At 40.3% G+C, this 23,160-nt stretch overlaps 1 protein-coding gene across 1 annotated transcript in view; it reads right to left on the minus strand.

Annotated features, from left to right (window-relative positions):
- LOC126377986 (uncharacterized) overlaps nucleotides 1–23,160 on the minus strand; it is a 99,987-nt gene that overhangs the window by 63,412 nt on the left and 13,415 nt on the right. Inside the window, exon 2 of the mRNA XM_050026005.1 lies at nucleotides 2,012–2,219. Coding sequence (XP_049881962.1) covers nucleotides 2,012–2,129 — 118 coding nt within the window. The 5' untranslated portion in view covers nucleotides 2,130–2,219. The remainder of the gene's footprint in view (nucleotides 1–2,011; nucleotides 2,220–23,160) is intronic.

The raw sequence follows: 23,160 nt of genomic DNA on the forward strand, positions 1-23,160 counted from the left end.
AGCAACGATCGCAACTAGTGTTTATTTGTAAACTTGAGCGATATGGAACAATCCGTCTCGGAACTGCAGCTGCTAGTACACGGGGCTGAAGCGACGCCATTACGATGCGACGCTGCAGCTTGAATCCTCTGACGTTCCACTTCCAAAACTTCCAGAATCAGTTTTGTTTTGTTATTTCTTCGAGTCGACTTCAATTTGAAAATGAGAAATAATTTATAGCTTAAACCAAATAAACATAATTACAAATAATTGAGTGCTGGGGGGTTAAAAAGGCCACATTGAGACTATTCATCGACTCGTAATAATTGTCAAGAAGAATTTGTATTTCTTTCGAATATAAAAGTGCGGAATGTCAACAAATGTCAAATAGCTTAGATGAACTGCATCGATGTGTACGCAAAGTAATTTACCTGTGCCAGGAGTATCCAACTCAAATTATTTCCAAAATACTTATAACGTACCTGACACTCGCGAGGGTAGAAATTGATATGTGATGTCGCACTTTGGCGCGGTCACACGACTCTGGGGACCTTTAGAGACATGAAAATAAAAGCCCCTTCAATCTATCGCAATTGTGATTCTAACCTTGAACCAGAGGTCCTTGTCTTCCACCAACAAGGTTCCAAGTTATTTTCAGCCGCAAAACTCTTCAAAGCCGTGACACTATGAATAATTAATGTATTGAAATGTTTCTTAAAAGCTACAGCCAATTGACTTGAATTATTAATGAGGTGTGAACGAATTAGGGCGATGTGCTCCGAATTAGAGGAAGCATTTACCTCTGTGGCGAGACTGAGTGTACACATGTGGTTGTAAGTACGTGCATTATTACGTTATGTATGATACGGAAACCCTTTAAGGATCACAGAGCTGGTTTCCGTATTTACATCTTAAGATAGAGTCTTACTTGTGACTGGTTCGCGTTCAACTTTACTATACTAATGGATATGCCAAATAAATTTGCTAACTTCCCAAATGTCTATTCAATTTATCGAGTAATTTCTGTAAAGCAATAAGAACGCCAATTGTATTGTAATATTTCTTGTATTATGTTTTGAAATATTCCTTGTATGTGTGTGCAATAAAGAATACTTGATTTGATATTAGTTCATCACCTCAAATTAAGTGTGAGAAAACGTTGGTAGGGTTTAATTACGTCAAGCGTATATGTATACAGTTCCAATTCCATATCATGAAGTCTATTAGGAAGTCAACAATTATGAAAGTGTGTAGGAAGGGTTTTACCAATGTAGAAATAGTTAATAACTAAATAATTAATTCCAATACAACTGAAGTGGCGTCCCGAGTAGTTGTTCCTACCCGTTGGCGGTAGTTTGCATTAATATAATATTTATAGTGAAACGTCTGGTAAGTCTGTCTGGTGCAATGGGGGGTTGGCGGGGGAGGGGTAATGAAATAAGTCGGTAACGAGCCGACCGCAGCACGCCGCCACTACACGCCACAATCGTACTAAGTTTACAGCCGAGAGTAAGTAGTAGGTATCGTGTGATTGACTGAATGTGAATGTGTGTGTGTGTGTTTTTTTTTTAGGTATCTATATCTACTATAGATTGCGGAAATTACACAGTGCAGTACTAATGTTGCTATTTGAAAACCTGATTCAAGGAAACAATATCAGTTTATCTCTACTGCACAGGAAAAAGTATAAACGAAAAAGAAAAAATAATAAAACTATTTTTAATAAAAGTTCGGCTTCGTTCGATGTTATAAAAACGCTGGGTCGTAAAAACCAAAAAACTGAACTCTGCCTACAGGCTACAGGTAAGTTTCATAGTCAACAGTAAACCAGGTTTAGATTTGAGTCCTGAGTTTACTGCAGCTTTAGTTTGGGCAGCATTTTTGTAAGTATTTAGAAAGATAAATCACAAAAAATCTGACGAAATTCACTGTTTAAATATTATAGATTATTTAGCCGTAGATCTGTTTTAAGTGAAAACTAAGTACCTATTAGGATCAATTATTTATATTTATTTAGTCACTAAGTACTCACCGATAAGAAACGTGAAGTAGAGGAGCAGTGTGAGAGATCGCCGGCGCATACCGCGCGGCGACGGCGCCAGCCAATCAGCGCGCGGCGCGGGCGGCAGCTGCCAATAAGCGCGCGGCATCGCGGCGGAGGGGGGCGGCGGGGGAGTGAGCGAGACAGCTGCGGGGGAGGGGCGCGCCGCTACACGCGCTCATCTCGCTGGGGACAACATCTGGAACAAACAAAAATACAATTACCAAAAGTTTCATTTGGATGCAGCAACCGACATCGATGACGTTTTGTACAAAAACTCTTTCAAGGACACAAACTACAGTCCATTGACCTCTCATTCCTCTTTGAATCGGGACATCGCCTGTAAACTAGTCTGTGTTTCTACACCAAATGTGCCCAGAATAGTATGACATAGGTATTTGAACTTTCAGAAACTTGTATTGCCAAAATTCAGTGGGGTTCTTTCACTCTCTATACCCATTCATTTTTTTTCTTTTAATGTTTTTGCTCTAAGTTTATGACCTCGTTCCTAAAGTACAAGTTTGACAACAAAATAGGTAGACAATACAATAAGCAATACTAACAACTCTGGATGCCACAACTGCCTTGATTCAATATTAATTCAACACCACAAGAATATCAGCGAAGAATTTGTCTCGTCGTAATTAATTCGACAACAAGAGCTGATAATGGCTGAGACGTGTGCTGATGTGGAGCAAACTAAGTGGTTATTAATGAGCGCCGCGCTATCACCGGCGCGAGGACTCCGTGTCACGGCTCATCAATCAACTTGCTCTAAACTTCTCAAGAGCGCGCCAAATCTGAGACTCAACTAATCACACCTAATAAGAATTAATTATCTGCACCTATGCAAGAATTCCTACGTCGTGTTGAGAGAAGTGTGTAACGGGTCCTGAGTCACTCTCTAGCTGCATATTTTAGTTTCGAAGGTTAAGGTTTGTTTTAACCCAATTTACACCACATCCCGTTTTCACAGGATCCGCTAACCTAACCGGAACATTTGATAGATCCGATTTTTTACAGAAACCTATATGATCGTCCAGCACGCCAAGGGAAAATCAGCACAATGCAGGTCAGGTCACTTACCTCCGAAACGCATTTCTCGGGAAAGTGAGTTTCACCGCTGAACATGTGAACATGATAATTCACCAAATTACAATAATCCAACATTTCTCAATATCGAATATCAATAAAGATCCACTTAAAAATAGCAGCATAAATGCGCGGTAGAGCAAAACGAAAACTGTGGCGAAGCGGGATGTAAATGTTGATACGCTGTGGGATAATGATATGCTTCCAAATGTATTCCGAGAAGAGTGAGTGATTGTAAGTGAGGCTGAGGGATCCCTCAGTCACCCCCGACCGACGTCAGGGCCAATGATGGTGACGCGTGGAGAATGTCAGGAAGAGGGACGAGTGACGACCCTCGAGATTCAATTTGTTTGGCAATTGGATACGTTACATTGGAACGCCGCGGCCGGGGTTGTCTTTCAAGGAAACAAGATTTTCGCTTGAAGCTGGATTTTGTATCATTCAGATTCTTTTTTTATTACTTGACGATTAATTATTAGATATTTTAATGTGAACCCAACACAGACTGAAGCTGATCATGCCATTTGCCGTTTTTATAAGCAAAAACAACGATGGGTAAAATTAAAAGTGTTCTCCTTAATTGCATTTTTTTCTATTGAACTAAAAATGCTATGACTTATTCACTCCAGAATATAGAGCTGAACATAAATCCAAATGAAATAGAAATAAAATTCTGATCAAGCCCAATCCTAACGAACCAATTTAACGGTATGAACCTAAAAATTTTTACAAAGAGAAACATGAAAATGCTGTGTCCGAAATTTGGCCGCTTAATTGGAATCTTACATAAACTGGTAGTGCAATAGGTACAGCGTAAAATATGCTCTTCAGCAGAAGTAGCAAACCTTTATATTGTACGTGATGTTATTATCCAAGAAATGATCAATTTAACCACGACGTGCCAACAAGCAATCTCGACCACTTGGAGACATCATATTTTATTAGTGGTTTTTCGTACAATTCAACAACTAACAATACAAATGTCACTCAGATGTGTCTCTTCAGTACTATGTTTATCTACTTATTTAAAACGTTTGTCCTATGTGTTTGCTGTTTAGCAATAAGGCCGTCTTTTGTGCTTTTTCTGTCTCTTGTGTGTGTCCTTTTTGTCGTGTTTATATATTTGTGCAATAACGTATTTTTGAATTTGAAACAATAGCGCATGCCATTGATTCGGCAACCCTGCCTTACAGATTTTCAGTGAAATATCAGCTAGCAAGTGTAAGTATTCACAGGCAGATGCTGCAAGTCGATACGGGACAAAGGCTGCGACAGGGTATTGATGCGTAAATCCTCTATCCGATACTCTCAGCACTGTCTCACAGGCACGTACTTGGAGAGGTGCGAGGGGGGAGACGGGGAGGGGGTCTTCGGCAGGTTTTGGCTGTGGACATAATTGACGTTGGGTTTCATGTCGCGCACTATAGGTGGATTAGAACACGCTTCTGTCTGCAATAACACACTCTCAGCATCTTCTTGTTGCTATGTTTCTTCATTCCTACAGCACACATATTGTTTATCTTTCCGGACAATGTCGTACAAATCTACTAAATAATTCTGTGTTATTTTATTTATCTTCAAGCAAATGGCTGTAGGTTTGTCTTTAGCTCTGTCTGTTACTGTTTAACAACAACGTTATAATTTTTAAGGAGACAAAATATCCACAGGTCATGTTTTGATTCCAAATGTCATACTGTATTTAAAGGTCAATGACTCGTCTGACTGAAAGTAATAAAGAAAATTAATGAAAGGAGAAATTTTGTAAAATAAATAACGGCAACCCACACAAAATGACGCCACTGACACAACCTTACTACGAGTATTGGTTGAATAGGCTACTTGACAACTTAGTCAAATGAGATACTTGTTACGAAAAATGAAAATTCTTCGAAGTTTGTATGGAAATACTGTTCTGTGACATCATCAATAAAAGCCGCAAGCTGCAGCTGTACAAATGTACCATATCCTTTGCCGAAGGTTGTCTGGAAGAGTTCGCTCTTAGCGATAAGATCGCCGTTGCCGTTGTAAATGTTTTGTAAATTTGTGTGCAATAAAGTGTTTTATTATTATTATTAAAGCTGTCAAACCTACATAATTCATAAATAAAATTCGAAAATAAGTCGCAAAGTAAAATGAGATTGATTTTTGGCAATCTTAGACTAACTTCTATTGACTTGCCGTTTGTGCCTGTGACAGTACTGTACTGACTGTCACAGTCACACCTTGGAACAAAATTAAACTAAATATATTAGTTAAAAACGGTGTATGCCGTGCTGTTATTTTTTAATCGCGCTGTTACGGTGATAACCGCTATTGCACTGAAACGTGTTTATATCAATACCACTGTAGCTTCACATCACTAAGTATATTTATATGTATGTCGCGTGTGTAGAGTTCATGTGTACAGAGTGCGAGTAAAACGCAATATTGGATATCCGTCGCCTGGCGCTGACTGCGAGCGACGGCCCTGCGCTCCCACACAGCATCGACGATACAGCCTTTAGACTACTAATAACACACGAAAGCGTTCTGTCGACACATAATATACGCTCACGACTTTATCCCAATTGACGTAGTCAGAAGCACATCCAAGATGATCTTAGTACCGACAGCTGACCGAGCTTTCTGTTAGACCAACGTGGTAGGTGGTGAGCCGTATCGCCGTCTGTAATGGTCGAGCCAACTGTGTTAGTTAAAACTTCACTTAAGATAAATTAATAAATCGTTGATGCAAGTACGGTACCGGGGTTCGAGTTCGAGCCGGCGCTCACCGTTTGAAAAAAAAATACCACAATGACTTCTGCCTTCAGTATGTTCTGTCGATATATGTGACAAATAGGTCAGAGAGAGACAACGTTGGACCAATAGCGAACGCTTCATTTCCGTGATCTGTCGACGATCTTGAGTAAGCCAATTAACGTGCTTCCCATTATGAATTCTATGCAAAAAGTCAAATATTAGGCATCTGTTTGGTTGTATCTGCGATTTTCAAAGTAAAAAGTTATTTAGACGTCAACTACAGGTCGCTGCAATATTTTCTATGTACTCGCTGCGACGTATGGAGGTTAAGCGAGAGGGAGAAAGAACAGGACATGTCGTTGTTGTTACTCACGTCGAAACTAAGTTTATGAACTGTTTCTTTTTCGTTACGAAGTTTTTAACTACATTGTCAGGGCCCTAACTCACTAAGACGCCTTGGTGGCACAACCACGGTCACAAGCAAAATATAAACGCTGCCTCACCTGCTTGATGGTTGAGCTACCAACTAGACGCCAGGGGTCTAAAAAAGCCACATCGAAGCAATTCATCTAAAAACGCAATTTGATATTTGCGCATATAAAAGTAAGTGCGCAATGTCGAACAAATAGCAAGAAGGAATATTGCTTTTTCAGGTGAATGCCACTTAGGCCATTTTAACCCCCCAGGTGTTAACTGCACAACTTTTGTTGGTGGTGCGACTGTGATGGCACCGTCTATAATCACGAACAGTAAATTGGCATGTTACTGTCGCTTATAATGAGTCCATCATGTTAGGTAGCAAGTACAAGGAACAATCGTTACAGAAATTTAAGTGGGACACAAAAAAAATTGACCTAAGAGCGTTTTTCAAGAACTGCTAAATCCACAAAGAATACTCAACCAAAAATCACATGTGAAGTATAAAACCATGTCAGGTACAGTCACATATAACTTGCAATATAAACCGGTAGTGAGGACAACAGCCGACGGTAAACAAGACCCTCGCCCACGAGGCACCCTCGTCCGGTCACGTTCCTCCGTACGCTTCTATTTACAAAACGTTTCTGGACACGTCCGGAACAAAAATATTCGAGGAATCGACAGGATGCGAGGAAAGTCACCTCGAGAGACGTGTTATATGAATGAACGCGCGATGAATTGAACGCCCGACCGCCTGCAGCGAGCTACTCACTCACTCAAGTAGTGGTGTGGTTATACTCATTTAACCGTCGTCATCCTATGCATACTATAATTTACCTACATACATAAAAACTCACGCTGTAATCCCTAATGGGGTGGACAGAGGCACGAGTATTCAGAAGACAATTTGCACCCACTTTAGACACGAAGTTGTACCCATTGCCCATATACGTAGTGAATTGATCAGACACTGTCGGTTTCTACGACATCGTTAGAAATATAAGCAGTTGGATCCTTCGAAATAGGCAAAGTTCCGAATGTAAAGGATTGGAATCTACGTCTTATAGGAGCCAGGTTTCCACAACTGGGCTATGTACAGGAAGGACGTTTCCTTCCTCACTTACATCCAATATCCCCCCCCCCCCCCCCACTCTCCCCAATACTCCATCCCTCGTCCTCGGTAGGGTTGTGCCAATAACGAGCAATCAGTCAGGCTGTCGCTCGTGAACGATTGATTTTGACGCGTGATTATGAAACGAACGAAAAAGCTCTTTGATGTCGAATTGAAGATATCTGCAGACATTGTATTAGAAACTTTGTACCGACAGCTAATTAGCCTGCGTCTGTGATGTGTACACGCGTTGAGTTAGGTTGATTATGTTGAAAAAACTTAATGCAAAACATATTGAATACTTTATCACATTGATTGGTTTTCAATCAGGGACCAAGACACTTATTAATACAGGATTTAGGATAACGAAATGTGGGTAAATGTGTCTGTACTGTACTTCAATACATAAATGTGTTATAAAAAATTAAATAAAGAGAAAGAACAAAAAAAATACAGATTAATTTAAAGTTTTTCCTTGATTTTGTTGTCAAGGAGATTTTATCTATCTGTCCATATTTTATGTCAGAATCTTCAAAGCAAAACTGTACATATACATTTATTACTAGTACCTACCTAGTGTCATCAATTGAAAGACACCAAAGAAAATTCACACTATCCTAGAAAAAACTATAATGGAACTCAAATAACTAAACTAAATAGACAAAAATATAGACGCTTTCACGTATATTAAAGAATATTTCACACGAATACACCTAGTTGGGCAATTGCAGGCGATACGCCCCACAATGCTTTTATCTGGCACTGTAAAGCGGAGTGCACACCATTGCGTGACGTCGCTTGTTGGCAGCGCCGCCAGATAGTCTGCACTCGCCTTAATAGCCGCGTCATACTTGCTAGCAACTGTGTTGTGTTGTGACGTTATTGGTCATGGTAATTACACCAGTGTATAATGTCCATTGCAAAAAAAAAACCTCATAAGCTTCTGCGAATTTTATTTTCACTAACGTCAATTGATAAACTTTTGTCAACTCTATTGAAGTAACATAATAAGTTCATGATTATATTCCAAATGGGGCTGGTCACAGGTACATCAATCGCAAGATGAACAGAGTACCCACGCTTCACAGAAAAAAATACGCGTAGATTTCGGTCATCAAATGCACTCACAAACAATGTAGCTTTCAACTGGTGAAAGAATGTTTAAAATCGGTTCAGTAGTTCCAGAGATTACTTCCTACACACAACCTTACAAACTTCACCTCTTTATTATAGAAGTGTAGATTAATAACTTCTTAATGGTAGAGCCAAAAATATATTTAGGAATTTAAAATTGTTAGCGCGTTTTCGTACTTCGATACTTATTCACACACACACACACTTGCACCCACTCCCCCACAATCATACTTACTCATCCGTCACAAAACATTACTACTTTCTATTACCTTCTTTTGTTACTCTAAATTGTACGATTAATTATGTTATAATTTTTACTACTACGAAAGGCCAGCTCGCTGTGTTATCGTGGCGGACCCCGCACTAGGAAACAGGGTTTCCTAGTGCGGGGTCCGCCAGTAGGTCCTGAAGTCCTGCGGAGGTCCTGAACATAGCGAGCTGGCCTTTCGTAATAATGTATATAATAACACGTAGTAATGTATATAAATACATGTTTAATTTTTTGATAAATAAATCTGTTCTATTTTAATTATGTACCTAAAAAGCTAAAGGTTCAGATTATAACCGTACGCAATACTATTTGTATGGCAGCTTGCGTACTACATCTGTCCGATGTCTCATAGTAATTTTCAACTGTCCGTCATTCTCGGACTCGGGTCGGATAAGAATCAGAAGTAATGCGAATACGCCGTAACGGGTCGGATCCCGCCGGCCGCGGCCCAGCACAGGACGGTATTTGTACGGTCCTGTCTGGTGCAAGTCTAGACTATTCTGTCCACTTTATATACATTAATTTATATTAAAAAAGAGGGAACAAATGGAATTCCATAGGCTCTGCTTTCCCCATATAGGCGTGCGTATAGTATTGTATAATTAATGCTATCAGACCAATTTATACTATGTCTATTTGTGGAAACCTATAATTGGCTCCCCTGTATCGTATATATTTTTATATGTATATATTGTTTAAAGTAGCTGTTGGTTTTCCGAAAATAAATAAATAAATATATGCACTTTGTGTACTTTTTACAAAACTGCAATTAATTCATTCTTATTCAGGTTTTATTTGCAACATTTTAATCGGAACTTCAACTTGATCATGGTGGCCTTATGGTTGCCTGGAGCAAACCGCTTCAAGCGATAAGGCCGCCAATTGCCATGGAGGTACTTAGTTTGGTCTCTTTTGTAATTGTTTAATCCATTTACAAATATATTGTTGTCAAGGTTGTTCGATGAAAACGCACCAACCTAAGGTATCGGTTTAAAGATGAAGTTAAGAATATCCTGGTGTCGATACCGCTAGTCGATACGCCGCGCCGTGGTGTCGGAGGAGACGAGGAAGGAAGTGTTTAGAGCGCTTCCTGGCCTGTAGGCAGCCCCACTTTGCCCCACCCTCCCCGCGCCGTACTGCGATAGCACGGGATCGGATGTTCTTGATACTAGGAATTGATTTAGAACAATAAGAATGTTTACTGGTGGTACTGATTTTATTTTGTACTAGTTAATGATGATGTTTTACATAGTTCACTATCAACAACACAGACAATGATCATTGTTATGCATAAAAAATATTTGGAAATAAAATATATCCCTTCATACACATACATGTAACGTAGCGTAAACTCACGACTATAGTCTCAGTTAGTTGGACTACTTAGTCTTAATCCATCGCATGATGAATTAAAAATACAAACATGCAGCAAAACCGTCGTATGCAGTAAAATCTCAGAAGTTTGATTCAGAGTGCAATCCAATCTGTGTGGCACGGTGTACCCCGATCCGTCCCCAGTAGTGAAAATATAAAATTACACTTGATACAACATTTGGTGCGATAATGCACACGAACATTACACCGCGCAGCGCACGAGCCATGCTGACGTCTGATGAAGACGGTTCATGTCGTAAAAATGAAATCAAAACGATCGAGATTATATTTCATGGAGATTGGAGACGCAATTTTCTTGAGGATATTTTCCGCTTTATTGCCGACGAAAATAATTTAAGCTGTTACGAAACAATGCTGAATTATATTAATCGTGTTTTGTGATTCAAATGAGGTCGGTGGGTTTACGACATCGCAAATATATTAACGCATAACTTCTTTACACGAATTGATAAACATACAGAATGTTACTTCTTCAATCATGACACACTTCCCTTGCTTCCTCTACATTCATCAACCGTTTTGTTTCATACACGCGCGCCGGTCTAGAGTGGACCGTACTTAAAGCGATTAACCAATGTAATATACTCTTCAGACTTATACTTCCCTACCGTTCAAGAGGTTGTGACGTCACAACCCGCTTTCAGCCACCAGTAACAATGCAACCAGCGGCATGCCAATATCGCAGACAGCCGGTCCACCGGTCCATGTATTGTGAGCGCCTTCCTTACATCGCGATTCGATATCGCATTCATCTGCGATATTAGGGCAAGATTGTCAGGTATTTACCTCATAATTCTCCTAATCGTTTCGATGGCATGTCATATTTTGTTAGCCGAACTGTATTCAATCGTCAACTGTTTTGGTACCGCGCGAATCACGAGACGCCGTCAGTGTGAGCCACTGAGCACGTGAGCTACTGAGCGTGTGAGTCAGTGACGAGGGGACGAGTGTTGCCGAGAGATTACTCGGCTGGGCATCGACGCCAGCGAGCCGCGGATTATCTGGGGGAGCAATCACATACGTCACTCGTGTGAAGTATTGTATCGGCAAGTATTATCTCGTCACACTCAATGGTCCGTTTAGATTGCCCTATTCCGCGTGGCCACATTCAAATAAGTGTTCACTTCTATTTCAGTTTTGTTAATTTAGTTTGTTCACATTATCAAGGAACAATCGATTTTATCTGTTTATATTCTAATTAGGTGGATAGTGTAATGACATAGGAATATATGATATAATGATAAATTGTATAGTGAATAACTGGAAAGAAGACGACATCAGAAATTACAGTATTTCTCACGTCTGGGTAGAGACTTCCGAAAGAACATCTGAAAGTCCCCTGCCCAGCCCCAACGTATGAAGTTTCTTGTCTCCACCACAGTGTGTAGTCCCTACGTCTCCTTACAGCCAGTATCCACAGTAAGTGCCTGTCTTCAATATAACCACTCTCAGCCGCAGACGCGCGTTCATCATCATCATCAATTTAAGAGCCACGCTCTTGTCGGTGTAGCATTTTCCATTCCAGTCTATCAAAGGCCAATTCCTTGACTTCCCTATAAGACACGACGTTAACCTTTTCTTTAATCTGTTCCATGTAAGCTCTTCTTGGTCTTCCCCTTCCTCTCTTTCCTTCGCGCGTTGCCCTCCAATAATAACCTCTAATCCGCTTACGGACTTATAAGTCACTGGCCCCGATTCCTGCAGACACCGCCTAATTTTATTTTAGGTTATATCCGTCATTTTCGTATCCGTCGAAAAGGAAAGGGACGGATGATTCACAGCTCTTAATTTTAGGAAGAATGAGTAAATTAATGTGTCGGGTTATTGACTGACGTAAAATTTTTAGACGGTTGGTTTAGATTTGTGCTTAAAATTGACGTGTGTTCCATAAATTTTATGCTTGTCGATTACCCGTCCCTTTCCTTTTCGGCGGATAAGAAAAGGACAGATATAACTTAAAATAAAATTAGATGGTATTTACAGGAATTAGCACCACTATATAGAAATAACTATACCTACTGTTTTTGTACACTCTCGAGTATATCTATTGTTCCTAAAGTGTTTCAAATGGGCCGTTTACACAACGTTTCAATATTTTTTGAATTAGATTTTCCAATAATAAATGTTAGGACTTATACTTTTTTTAGTGATAAGTACTTGCATTTTATATTTTATCCTTGTTATCAACCATTTACTTAAGAAGATCTTCCATATTGCCTTTGAAGGTTTGAGGGTCTCATAAACGTTTATTGGCTACCGTCATGAATAAAAATGTAGATGCAGACAGAGGGCAGTTTCCACAAAACTCGCCGGCGAGGGCGGCCGCGACACCGCAGCGATGCTTGTTTGCTGGAGACTTTAATATCGTCGTGAGCGAGTGCATCGTCATTATACTTGCAAATGCTATGGCGCGGGGCTTCGTTTTTTACGATTTAATACTTGTGATGTCCCCCGGATTACCGCGCTCCGTCCCCCGCGCCCCGCGCCATTTCCCCCGGGACCCGCTTATTATGTCCCATCTGAACCCGCCGACTGCTTCAATAATCCAGATTGCTGTATAATGCTACTGACGATATTTCAGAAGCATATTTTCTCGTCCTTGTTGTAAAGTTTGTGTCCTTGCGGTAGATTGTTTGAGTGACGGGGTTACCTCCTAATCCATCACTCCCTCCTCAAACGCTTTGCACAGTAAGGTGTTACGGAAACATTAGAAAGCATTGTGTCAATGTGAGAAATATAATAAATTCAGTGCAAGTTTAGTTCTGATCGCACAGTCAAAGGTAAAATAATGTTATTTTGAAGTATTATTTATTAAGTCTAGATATATCCCCTGAAAACAACAGGTTATTTACATCATAATTATCATCTAACTTTCGCTGTAATTTTTTTATTGAAACTAGAAAAGTCTATAAATTAAAAGTGCACAATTAGAAGGGCTGACCCCAAGTAAATTGGAACAAGCCAGTGAGAAGAACGTAAATTAATATACAACGTTTTTGATTCACTTCGGCCTTCCAACCTCTTTCTTCTGTTCCGTGGTAAATATGAAAAAATCTCATCAACATTTTGTCCCTGTACCCAGCTACGCCGCTCCGACTCCAGCGGGTGAATCCGACCCGGCCGAGGACGTCGTAAATTCAGATTCACGTTACACTTTATTAGGCAATAAACCGACTTTAGTTAAATCATCTCGCGGACTAACTTGAGCGCGCGTTGTTAGCGAGAGCCCGCGGCTGGCGGTGGCTGCTGTTTTTATTTATTTCTTTCTTCCCATGATCATGGTATATCACACTTAAAAAAAAATACCGATTTCCCAGTGCGTCTTTGGAATTCAGTTTGCCATTCCGGTGAAGGTGCCTGCAGCTGTTTTGCTTTACTGACAATAAAATAGAAAATCATAAAGTTTTGTTTTTAATAATTTGTTATGATTATATACACAGTTTAACAACAGGAAAAGAGAGAGACAAAAGGCACAACTGATTTCTTAAGTGTAGACTCTATTTTTAAAGACTGCAATTCCCTAAAGAAGAAAATACCTTAATACCTTCCAAAATCCCAGATTTGGCGCAGCTTATGGCATTTGTGAGACAGAGACAGTGAGGCGGCAGTGGAAGTTGAAATTGTTGTAATCCGGATGAACCGGCGGTTAGATATATCTACCGGACGAAGAGATTTATCCTGTGGGGGATAGAAGCAGGGGGGGGGGTTGAGCTCAGAAGATTCTATTACGGCGGCCGCGGCTATAGGCTTAGTTTCTTTACACGGCTCCATTACACGAGACAGTTACAATGAGGACTCTTGTGAGTAAATTAGTCTCGAGATCTTCTTTGAACATTGAAGTCAATACCAAACCAAATAACATAACACAAGTTCACGACTGTATCCGATTTGGGATAGTTTATTACCATGCTTAGTGTGCTTAGTCCATACATCGTAAGATGAAGTAAGTACCCACACTTCATCGAGCTTTTTGTCAGGGCTTATAGGGTGAAAAAGTTTTCACCCTATAAGCGACGCGACGGGGGCTATGTTAACCGCGCCCCCCGCGCACCCACCTTCGACCCCGATCCGACAGTTTATGACAATGACAGCTCATCTCAGTGACATTGACGTTCCTTTGTTACAACGTTAACGGCCGTTGTTCGGTGCGCACACGTTGATCGTTGTTGGTGAAGGTTTCCTGATATTTTCCTGTGCTACTTCGTTATAAGTGCGTCGAGTCAAGTTTGCTCCTCAGCCTTTGTGTAGAGATTATACAGTGACAATATCCGGAAGCTTCATTGCGTTTTTGAGCCTAGAGACTCATTAACCTTGTGACTCTTTGTTTGTGATGATTTTTTGATTCGCGTATAAGATTTGCTATAAATAACTAGTGCAACATTATACAAATACACTTTTGAATGTCACACGACACATTGAAAGTTGAGTTGCGCGACTGTCGTTTTGTGGAGTACAAGAAAGAGCATATAAAATTTAAAAAATGTAAAAATAAAAAATGTTTTATTTAATACGTAATCCAAATACGTAAAGCAAAACACTTTACAGCTAGGAAAAGTTATCATCCCTTATAAAGCGGAGTAACCGGGTAAAATTGGCAGAATTAACTTAATGTGTTTGCTCAAAGGCTCAAAGTTAAACCAAAAACTATTAAATGCCAAATTCAACTTCACCCCGTCTATATCCCTAACAAAATATCTATTGTAGTATCTTCTTATTAATCTGTGCTTTCTGTTAGACCAAAGTGATAGGTGGTGGGGCGTATCGCCGTCTATAATGATCAAGCCAACCAAACAAAATACTTAAATTGTAATTTAATTAGTTGTAAAAAGGAAGGCCGAAGCTAACACGTAAAGGCCTCATAAGGGATTTCAGTCCATATGTGCTGGTGATTATTATTAGAAGCTTGTTAAAACTACTTCATTAGAAGTTGAACCTGCTAAGACTTATACTTCCAACTCCTCAACTCCTAAGTAACAATGAACTTTATAACTCAACATTAAATGAAGTTTGTTTATTTCACATCTTACTACTATAAATGTTAAAACATAAACTGTGTTCAGCTATTAATCATCCACAATGTATGTTGAATACGCCAAAAGTGTATGCGTAAGAAAAATACGAAGAAGAAAAATTGCTCGTCTCCAGAGAGAAGTACAGAAGGGCCACAACGCCGATACATCTGCGAGAAAGATGACACCAGCCAACATGCGACACGTGCGACGCCTCCGGGGAGTAGCCTGGGGGTTCTTCGTATTCTGTATGTGAGATGACACAGAAACTACAAGTAAATGAGGCGCATAATAAATTCTCATTACTAACTTAAAAATCGTTCAACACAAATCTTGGTTCTAATGATTTAAGTTTTAATAAACTTTTTATTGAAGTTTTGCATTACATTATAGGTAAGAAGTCTAACATATATGCGTCCCACTGCTCTACTGCAGGTTGGTGGAGGTGTTTTAATAACAGGACCAAAGGCTCAACGTGCTCTTTGAAGCACGAAATCATCTATTTTTATGGGTCTTTTGTGTGTCGTAGGTTTTTCCTAAATAAGCTTTTTTTTAATTACTTTTTCAGACAATCAGGAGATCAAGTCTGCCTTGTCCTATCCAAACAAACGACAGTCTCACAAAGAGATTTCGATAATCTCTATCGGGAATCGACTTCGGACCTCCAAATAGTGAACCTAACGTACTAATTAGACCACGGAGGCTGTTAAGGGACTTATGATTTTTAAGTTTTGTGGATCGCTATTTGGTTGGACTGTCGCAATCCAAGAGTGTAACCAACTTAGGAACCGCCGCAATGAGCCCGCCCCGCCGGGGGACACGTCGCACAACTTGCACAATCAAATGTTATTGCCCGACGCCGGGAAAAGTTAACTGCATACATAATGAACACACTCATGGCGGTTACCGCGGCTAATTTAACCCGACCCCTGACACCCCACCCGCCTAAATACCGCGCCTCCAGGGAGCGATACGTGACGGCTCTACCTACAATTGTCAAGGAGCAGGACGAACGTGACAAGCCTAAAGAAAAGACTACTGCCTTGTTCACACTTGCCGAGTAAAGCGGGGAGACAGTACCTCGGCAGAGTATATTTATTGTCAAAGAAAAAATTACCTTATCTCTTCTGTACATAATGCCATGCTTTATCACATGTACCACTGAAAACTAATTTTAGGCAGCCAAATTATTAAAATTCTACGTATAGGGTCCTGTGCCGAGGTTTTTCTTGCAGTTACCTTTCTCCTCGGCTATACAGGTTGTAAGAAGCTGCAGTAGTTATATTCGAATTAGACGATCGACAAAAAATATAAACTATTTATGTAAAAATTGACGATTCTAAATGTAACTATGTTACCTAATGTATAAAGATACTTCTGAGTTTAAGTATAAATTATCAAGTGTTTACTGGGACGAGTGCAATGTCTCGCTACTGTACTCGGTACTTGTGAACGAGGCATAAATGTGGGCATATCGCCACGTCGGCGGATCCCGGATTCAGGCGATCAGCGAGATGCTGCCGAGATACAGCCAGTAGTCGGCGGACGTGCAAGATACCGACTTAACAGATAACATTAATCCTCGCTGTTATTAACGACATAGTATTGATTGGTTTCTGTTAGGACACAATTGTAAGAAGCTGAGTCGAAATTCATACGATCAAGACACGTGTGCTGTAAGTAAAGGTACATCTTCTGAATGTATTTATTAATAATAACGAAAGGGACAGACTGACCTCACAATCCAAATTGCTGGTATTACTAAGTTGAAAAAGGACCAAATATTATAGTATTTTTATTGCAGTATACGTATATAGACAAGCACTCATCCCAAAAATTCATCACCTTAGGAGGTAAAAAAAATCCACGCGGACGAAATCTAGTCGGTCTATATCTAGCAAGACGAACAGAATGCAGTTAAATGTTGTACAGAATAGCGAATGATAATAGAAGTAGCGTCTAGATGAGACAACATGCTGTGTAAGCAGGAACTTCATTCATATGAGACGAGCTTCTCCTCAGACGATGAACTAGTTCGTCGAGACAAGTTGACTCGTGCGTGAACTGCTTCCACGCTGGACTGGAGGCGAACAAACATTGAATGCATTCAGCTGCTTGTCTTAACATAACATAAGCTCACGGCTATATCCCAATAGGGGTAGTCACAGGTACATCCATCGCCAGATGAACGAAGTACCCATACTTCACAAAAACTTTCTGTTAGACCAACGTGATAGGTGGTGAGCCGTATAGACGTCTAAAATGGTCAAGCCAACTGCTGTACCTAGTAAAAACTGCACTTGATATAAATACTCGTAACTCATTGGTGCGTATTTTCTCGGGCAAACTAACTGGAAACTGTGTTTGTAAATTAAAAGTTGTGGTGTTTTAAAGGGCGATGAACAGATCACATGTCGTCATACGTTCCAAGATCTTCGTATCACAAGTTGTAATATTTGTAGACCTGGCTGCCCCATTCAGGATATCAGGTATGAGTGTATCGTACTGAGAGTATAGCGGGGTGTATTGGATCAGAAGAGACGGTCAACAAGAGCCCACAAATTGCGCACATTAGCCCGACGTGCCCTCGCAAGAGTTATGTGTTTACTGAGAGTCGAGACGGCGGCGCGCCGTGTAAGGGGAAACTCGAATACTTACTTGGTTTTTCTCTTACAATTTGTATTTTTATAGCTTCTGGAATTAGATATCGATTGGAAAACGACGCCTGTTTTGGGTAGCTTTCCATGTTGACTTGTTGTTGCCTCTTTTTTAGAAACGTGTTAAGGGACATAGTAACTGTCCCATCTGAGAGGGCCTCGGTTGTTGTACTAAATACTACAATTCAATTGTGTAGCCCACCTGACCTGCTTTACCTTTCTCCTGCCTATAAGTACACACTGAATTTATAAAGTGATTTAGGCAAGCTTGTTTCACGGTCGCATCGCCGCCAACAAGTGAGATTGTAGTCAAAATTCATCTCTTAAGCGTTCTCCTGTTTTTTACAAGGTCCACTTAAGATTGGACAGGTCCGGTTTATTATAGAAGCGACTGCCTATCTGACCTTCCAACCCGCGAAGGAAAAGCCAACGCAATTCAGGTTAGGTCACATACTTCCACAACGCATTTCTTAGAATGTGTTCCTCACGATGTTTTCCTTCACCACTGAGCACGTGATTGTAATTTATGACCCAAACATGAGTTTGATAACATATTGGCCCGTGCTGTGATTTGAACCTGCGACCTCAAGTTCACGAGTCAAGCGCTCTTCCAACTGGGCTACCACGGCTCTTTCTTAAATTGTGGTCAAAATTATTACCGAATATACTCAGGACAATCGCGTCTCAATCGATCTGTTATACAACACCAACAGACGTCGTCAAACAAACAATTCCGCTAGGTGGCGCTTGCGGTGTAACAGCTGTTGAGCACTGCTCTGTATATTTTAATTATAATTAATATTTTCCATTAATATATTTGACATTATTTAATTAGTAATTGACATATTCACCAAATTGAAACAAAATTCACAATAAAAATGGCTCCAAAGACCCGAAGTGCGACTGAAAAAGACCAATTAACGATCGTTGTGGCAAATTTTGAAAAATGTATGGAGAGAATGCAGAAGAAACTGGATGATTGCTACGACATAATCATCCAGCAGGCGCAGTCGTTGAAGGCACAGGGTGAGTTACTGTCTAGTCATACTGTAATACTTCAAGAAGTACGCAATATTGCTAACATACAGACACCGAGAAAAAGAGGGATTATAAGTGACTCACTTTCCGTCAATTCTGCTGTGCCAAGCTTCATCCCATCCCGCCTGCAGTGTAGCAATCTGCACCATAATGATTCTGGGCCCTCTGGGATTGGCGTCATCAATAGTACCGTGACGACTGATAACACTTCCGAAACGTCTCATCTGTCTGGACTATGTGAGGAGACAGTCCTAGGCATAAAGGAGAAGCCACGGAAGCCAGCCCCATCATTGCCACTGAAGCCAGTCTCATCACCGCCGTCAGCCAAAACAACCTGGCGCGCCACACCTCAAATGTCATCCTCACTTCAGCCGCTGAATGTGCCACTGCCGTCGCCCGCACCTTTTTCGTCGATTGCACAGTCGCCAGCACCTATACCCCAGATACTAACACCGTCCATCCATGGCCATCCTCCGTCCGGAGAAAGGCACTTGGGTACTCGTGCGGAAACACGTAAGACCCGGCACTTCACTGTCACAACGTCTACACCTGCCCAAACTACGCAGCAGTATACCATCAAGGCTGCGCCGCCAAGGTATGTCTGTCTCCACCTTTTCAATTTTAGCGAAGAGACGACGGTTGATGATATCGCGAGCCATATGAGAACAGTACTGGGTGTTACTAAATTTGAGTGCACACGACTAAAAACCAGAGGTGACTACACTTCTTTCAAGCTCGAAGTGCCGGCATCGCAGATTAAATATATCCGAAATCCGAAGAAGTGGCCGGAGGGCGTTGCGGTACGGAAATACAATGCCGTCCCATCAAAAAACTTGCAACAACTACGACACAATCCCGGCAAAGACTAGACCACGTGCAAAACAACATAGTTACGAAACAGTCAGCCACTCCGTCATTAACACTATTGCATCAAAATGTAAGATCTATAACGGGTAAAACTGGATTAATCAACCTATATACTTCGAAATATGACCCCGATGTAATTGCATGTACGGAAACTTGGTGTCGCGGCGAGGAAATAACACGCGTAATCCTTTCCGGTTACGAGCTAGCGAGTGACTACAGTCGCCGGCGCAGGGAGCACGGAGGCGCTGCATTATTTGTAAGGTCCGGCACACAGTACAAACAGCGACATGACTTGCTAAAAATTGCTATAGAATTTCATTTTGAATTTGCAGCCATTGAATTGTTAATACCGAAATTAATTATTATATGTGCATATAGGACGGGACATGGCGATTTCCAGATATTCCTGGATGCGATGGAATCGTTACTATGTAAAGTGAATGACGAAAACAAAAGGTTTATTTTGGTCGGTGACCTGAATGTAAACTATCTAGCCACACTTGTACCTTCAGAAGTCTCTGAGAAAAATGAATTAATTGATTTATTACAATGCTACAATAGCAAAAACATTGTTGAGTTTTATACACGTGTGTCGGACACACGCTCAACATCGCTTGACTGTGGAGTGGTGGCTCAAAACGAACGTTACGTAACGTGCCAGCGGGTAGACACTGTGATAAGCGATCATAACGCTCAACTGTTTACAATAGGGAATGCAGAAATTAATAGAGATCGCAATCGATTTATGGAACGGCGGTTGTACACTGACGAATCCATTAATCAGTTTTATAACGACATAATTAATTATGACTGGACATCATTTTACAATAATTGTACTGACATTCAAATCAAATTCAACAATTTAATAAATATAATAACTTATTACATAAATATTCATTTTCCTATTCGAAAAGTCAAAATTAAAAATAAACCACATGCTCCGTGGAAGAGTGATGAATTGGAAAATTATATAAAAGCATTTGAAAACTACTGTGAAATAAAAAGACAGTACCCAAGTGACATCACGGTATCTACGTGTATCAAACACTACAACAATATTATTAAAAAAACCACTCTACGCGATCAAAAGAGATACACTAACCACCGTCTAACCAACGCGAAAAACCCATCAAAAGAAATCTGGCGAGTAGTTAGCGATGAAGTGAACCCTGCGAGTGGTAATAGCCGAAATGATTTGGTATTTCAGGATAAGGGCTTGGACATTACAACAGAGCGCATGCCTGACTTTATTAATAATCACTTCTTAAATGTGGCAAAACAATTCATAATTCAGTGTGATGTCCATAGTTCGTTAAAATATTTGGACTGCTTCATAAGAAAGTTAAACTTAAATATATTGACATTTAAATTGAATCCAGTGACCAATATAACTTTAAATAAATTAATTAATAAATTGATGCGTAAACCTACCACTACTGATATATATGACATTTCACCCAATATTATTATTTGTATGTGGCCTATCTTATCCCAACTGTTGACATTATTAATAAATGATATAATAAATAGCGGAAAGTATCCTGATGTACTGAAAAAAACGCGAGTTTGTCCTGTATATAAAGGTAAAGGTGAACATAATAACATTGAATCGTACAGACCAATATCAATTGTTCCAACTGTGTCTAAGATGGTGGAATCGGTGCTGTCTCAGCAAATAATGCAACACCTTGAGCGGAACGAGTTAATATCCGATAGGCAGTACGCTTATCGAAAGACAAAGTCAACTACTTCGGCTGCTCTAAAGGTCATTGACTCAATAATAACGGGCGTCGATCATAAGTATAAGGTTGCTGGAATATTCTGCGATCTTAGTAAGGCATTTGATATTATTCCAAATGATTTACTTTTACAGAAGTTACAACGGTATGGTATCTGTGGGCTACCACATGATTTACTTGCGTCGTTTATGAAGGGCAGAAAGCAGATTGTACATGTCACGTCGAAAGGCAAGCAGCGCAGGTCCGAAGCCGGCGATGTCACAATAGGTATACCGCAGGGTTCTGCCCTCGGAAATACACTGTTTCTGCTTTTCATAAATGACCTACCGTCTGTTATAATAGATGGTCTATTAGTGTTGTTTGCTGATGACACAACTGTTATTGTATACGCGCCTAGTTACGATCTACTGAACAAAAAAGTGAACAGAATCTGCGAGCAATTACACGCATGGTTCGCAGCTAACGGTCTGATTTTAAATGTAAATAAGTCAAATGTTATTTTGTTTACCGCTAAAAGCGTACCGAGACCTATGGCTCTCAACACACTTATTCCAATGTGTGACGGTTGCCAGTTTCTAGGTTTTACCCTCGACCCTACTTTGAACTGGAAGGCGCACGTAAACAGGCTATGTGGCAGGCTGAGTAGTGCCGCATATGCACTTCGGAAACTTCGTCCCATCGTGTCTCTGGAAGTGTTACGACAGACATATTTTGCCTATTTTCATTCAATTATGTCGTATGGCATAATATTATGGGGCAACTCCACTGACTCTGAAAGAGTACTAATAAAACAAAAGCGTGCAATTCGGGTTCTCACTAATGCCAAGCCGCGAAACACTTGTAAAGGTCACTTCAAACGGTTGGGAGTTATGACGTTATATTCGCAGTATGTGTACGATGTGGTGATGTACGTGCGCCAGAACCTGTCTATGTTCGATAGGTATGACGGCGGCGGGCGTGCGCTGCGCAGCGCTGGTCGGCTGCGGACAGTTCCGCGACGTACCACTCTCGCCACTAAGAACCCGCGCGTTATCGGTCCGACGTTATATGAGCAACTACCCACTAGTATAAAAAATGAGGTATGTGACGTATCATTCGGTCACCGTCTAAAAAACCTTTTGTTGGATATGGAGCTATATTCTGTGGACGATTTTATTAAAAATTAACATTGTATTTTATTGTAATTACTTGAATGTAATTTTATTTTATACATAATTAATTTATAATTATTATTAGCCATGACATTGTAATTGATTTATTATCTTTTGACATTTTGATTTAATTTATTATCTTCTTTGTTGACATTCTTTTATTATCATTTTCGACGATCATATTTATGTTGTTACCGTTTTATATTGTGTCTAAAATGTGTTGTATAACTAAATGTGAAATAAATGAATCTAATCTAATCTAATTGAGCCCCACAAAAGATACAATATGACACACAGTTGGTCGCCATTAGATATAATGCGGGAAATATCCAGAACATTCGAGAATATTCCAGAACATTCCAGCCACGACAGCCGCGTGGCGATTGGTCTCCTACTGGACTCACCACAACATTACCGACCGTTATTGTACATACCACATGATCGCTCGCGCTCTGAGGGAAAAGCTTGTACTAGACACCCTTCACTTCACTTCAGACTGTAAGTAAGTATAATAAAG

The sequence above is a fragment of the Pectinophora gossypiella genome, chromosome 25 (genome assembly GCF_024362695.1).
Source record: "Pectinophora gossypiella chromosome 25, ilPecGoss1.1, whole genome shotgun sequence".
Taxonomy (NCBI): Eukaryota; Metazoa; Arthropoda; class Insecta; order Lepidoptera; family Gelechiidae; genus Pectinophora; species Pectinophora gossypiella.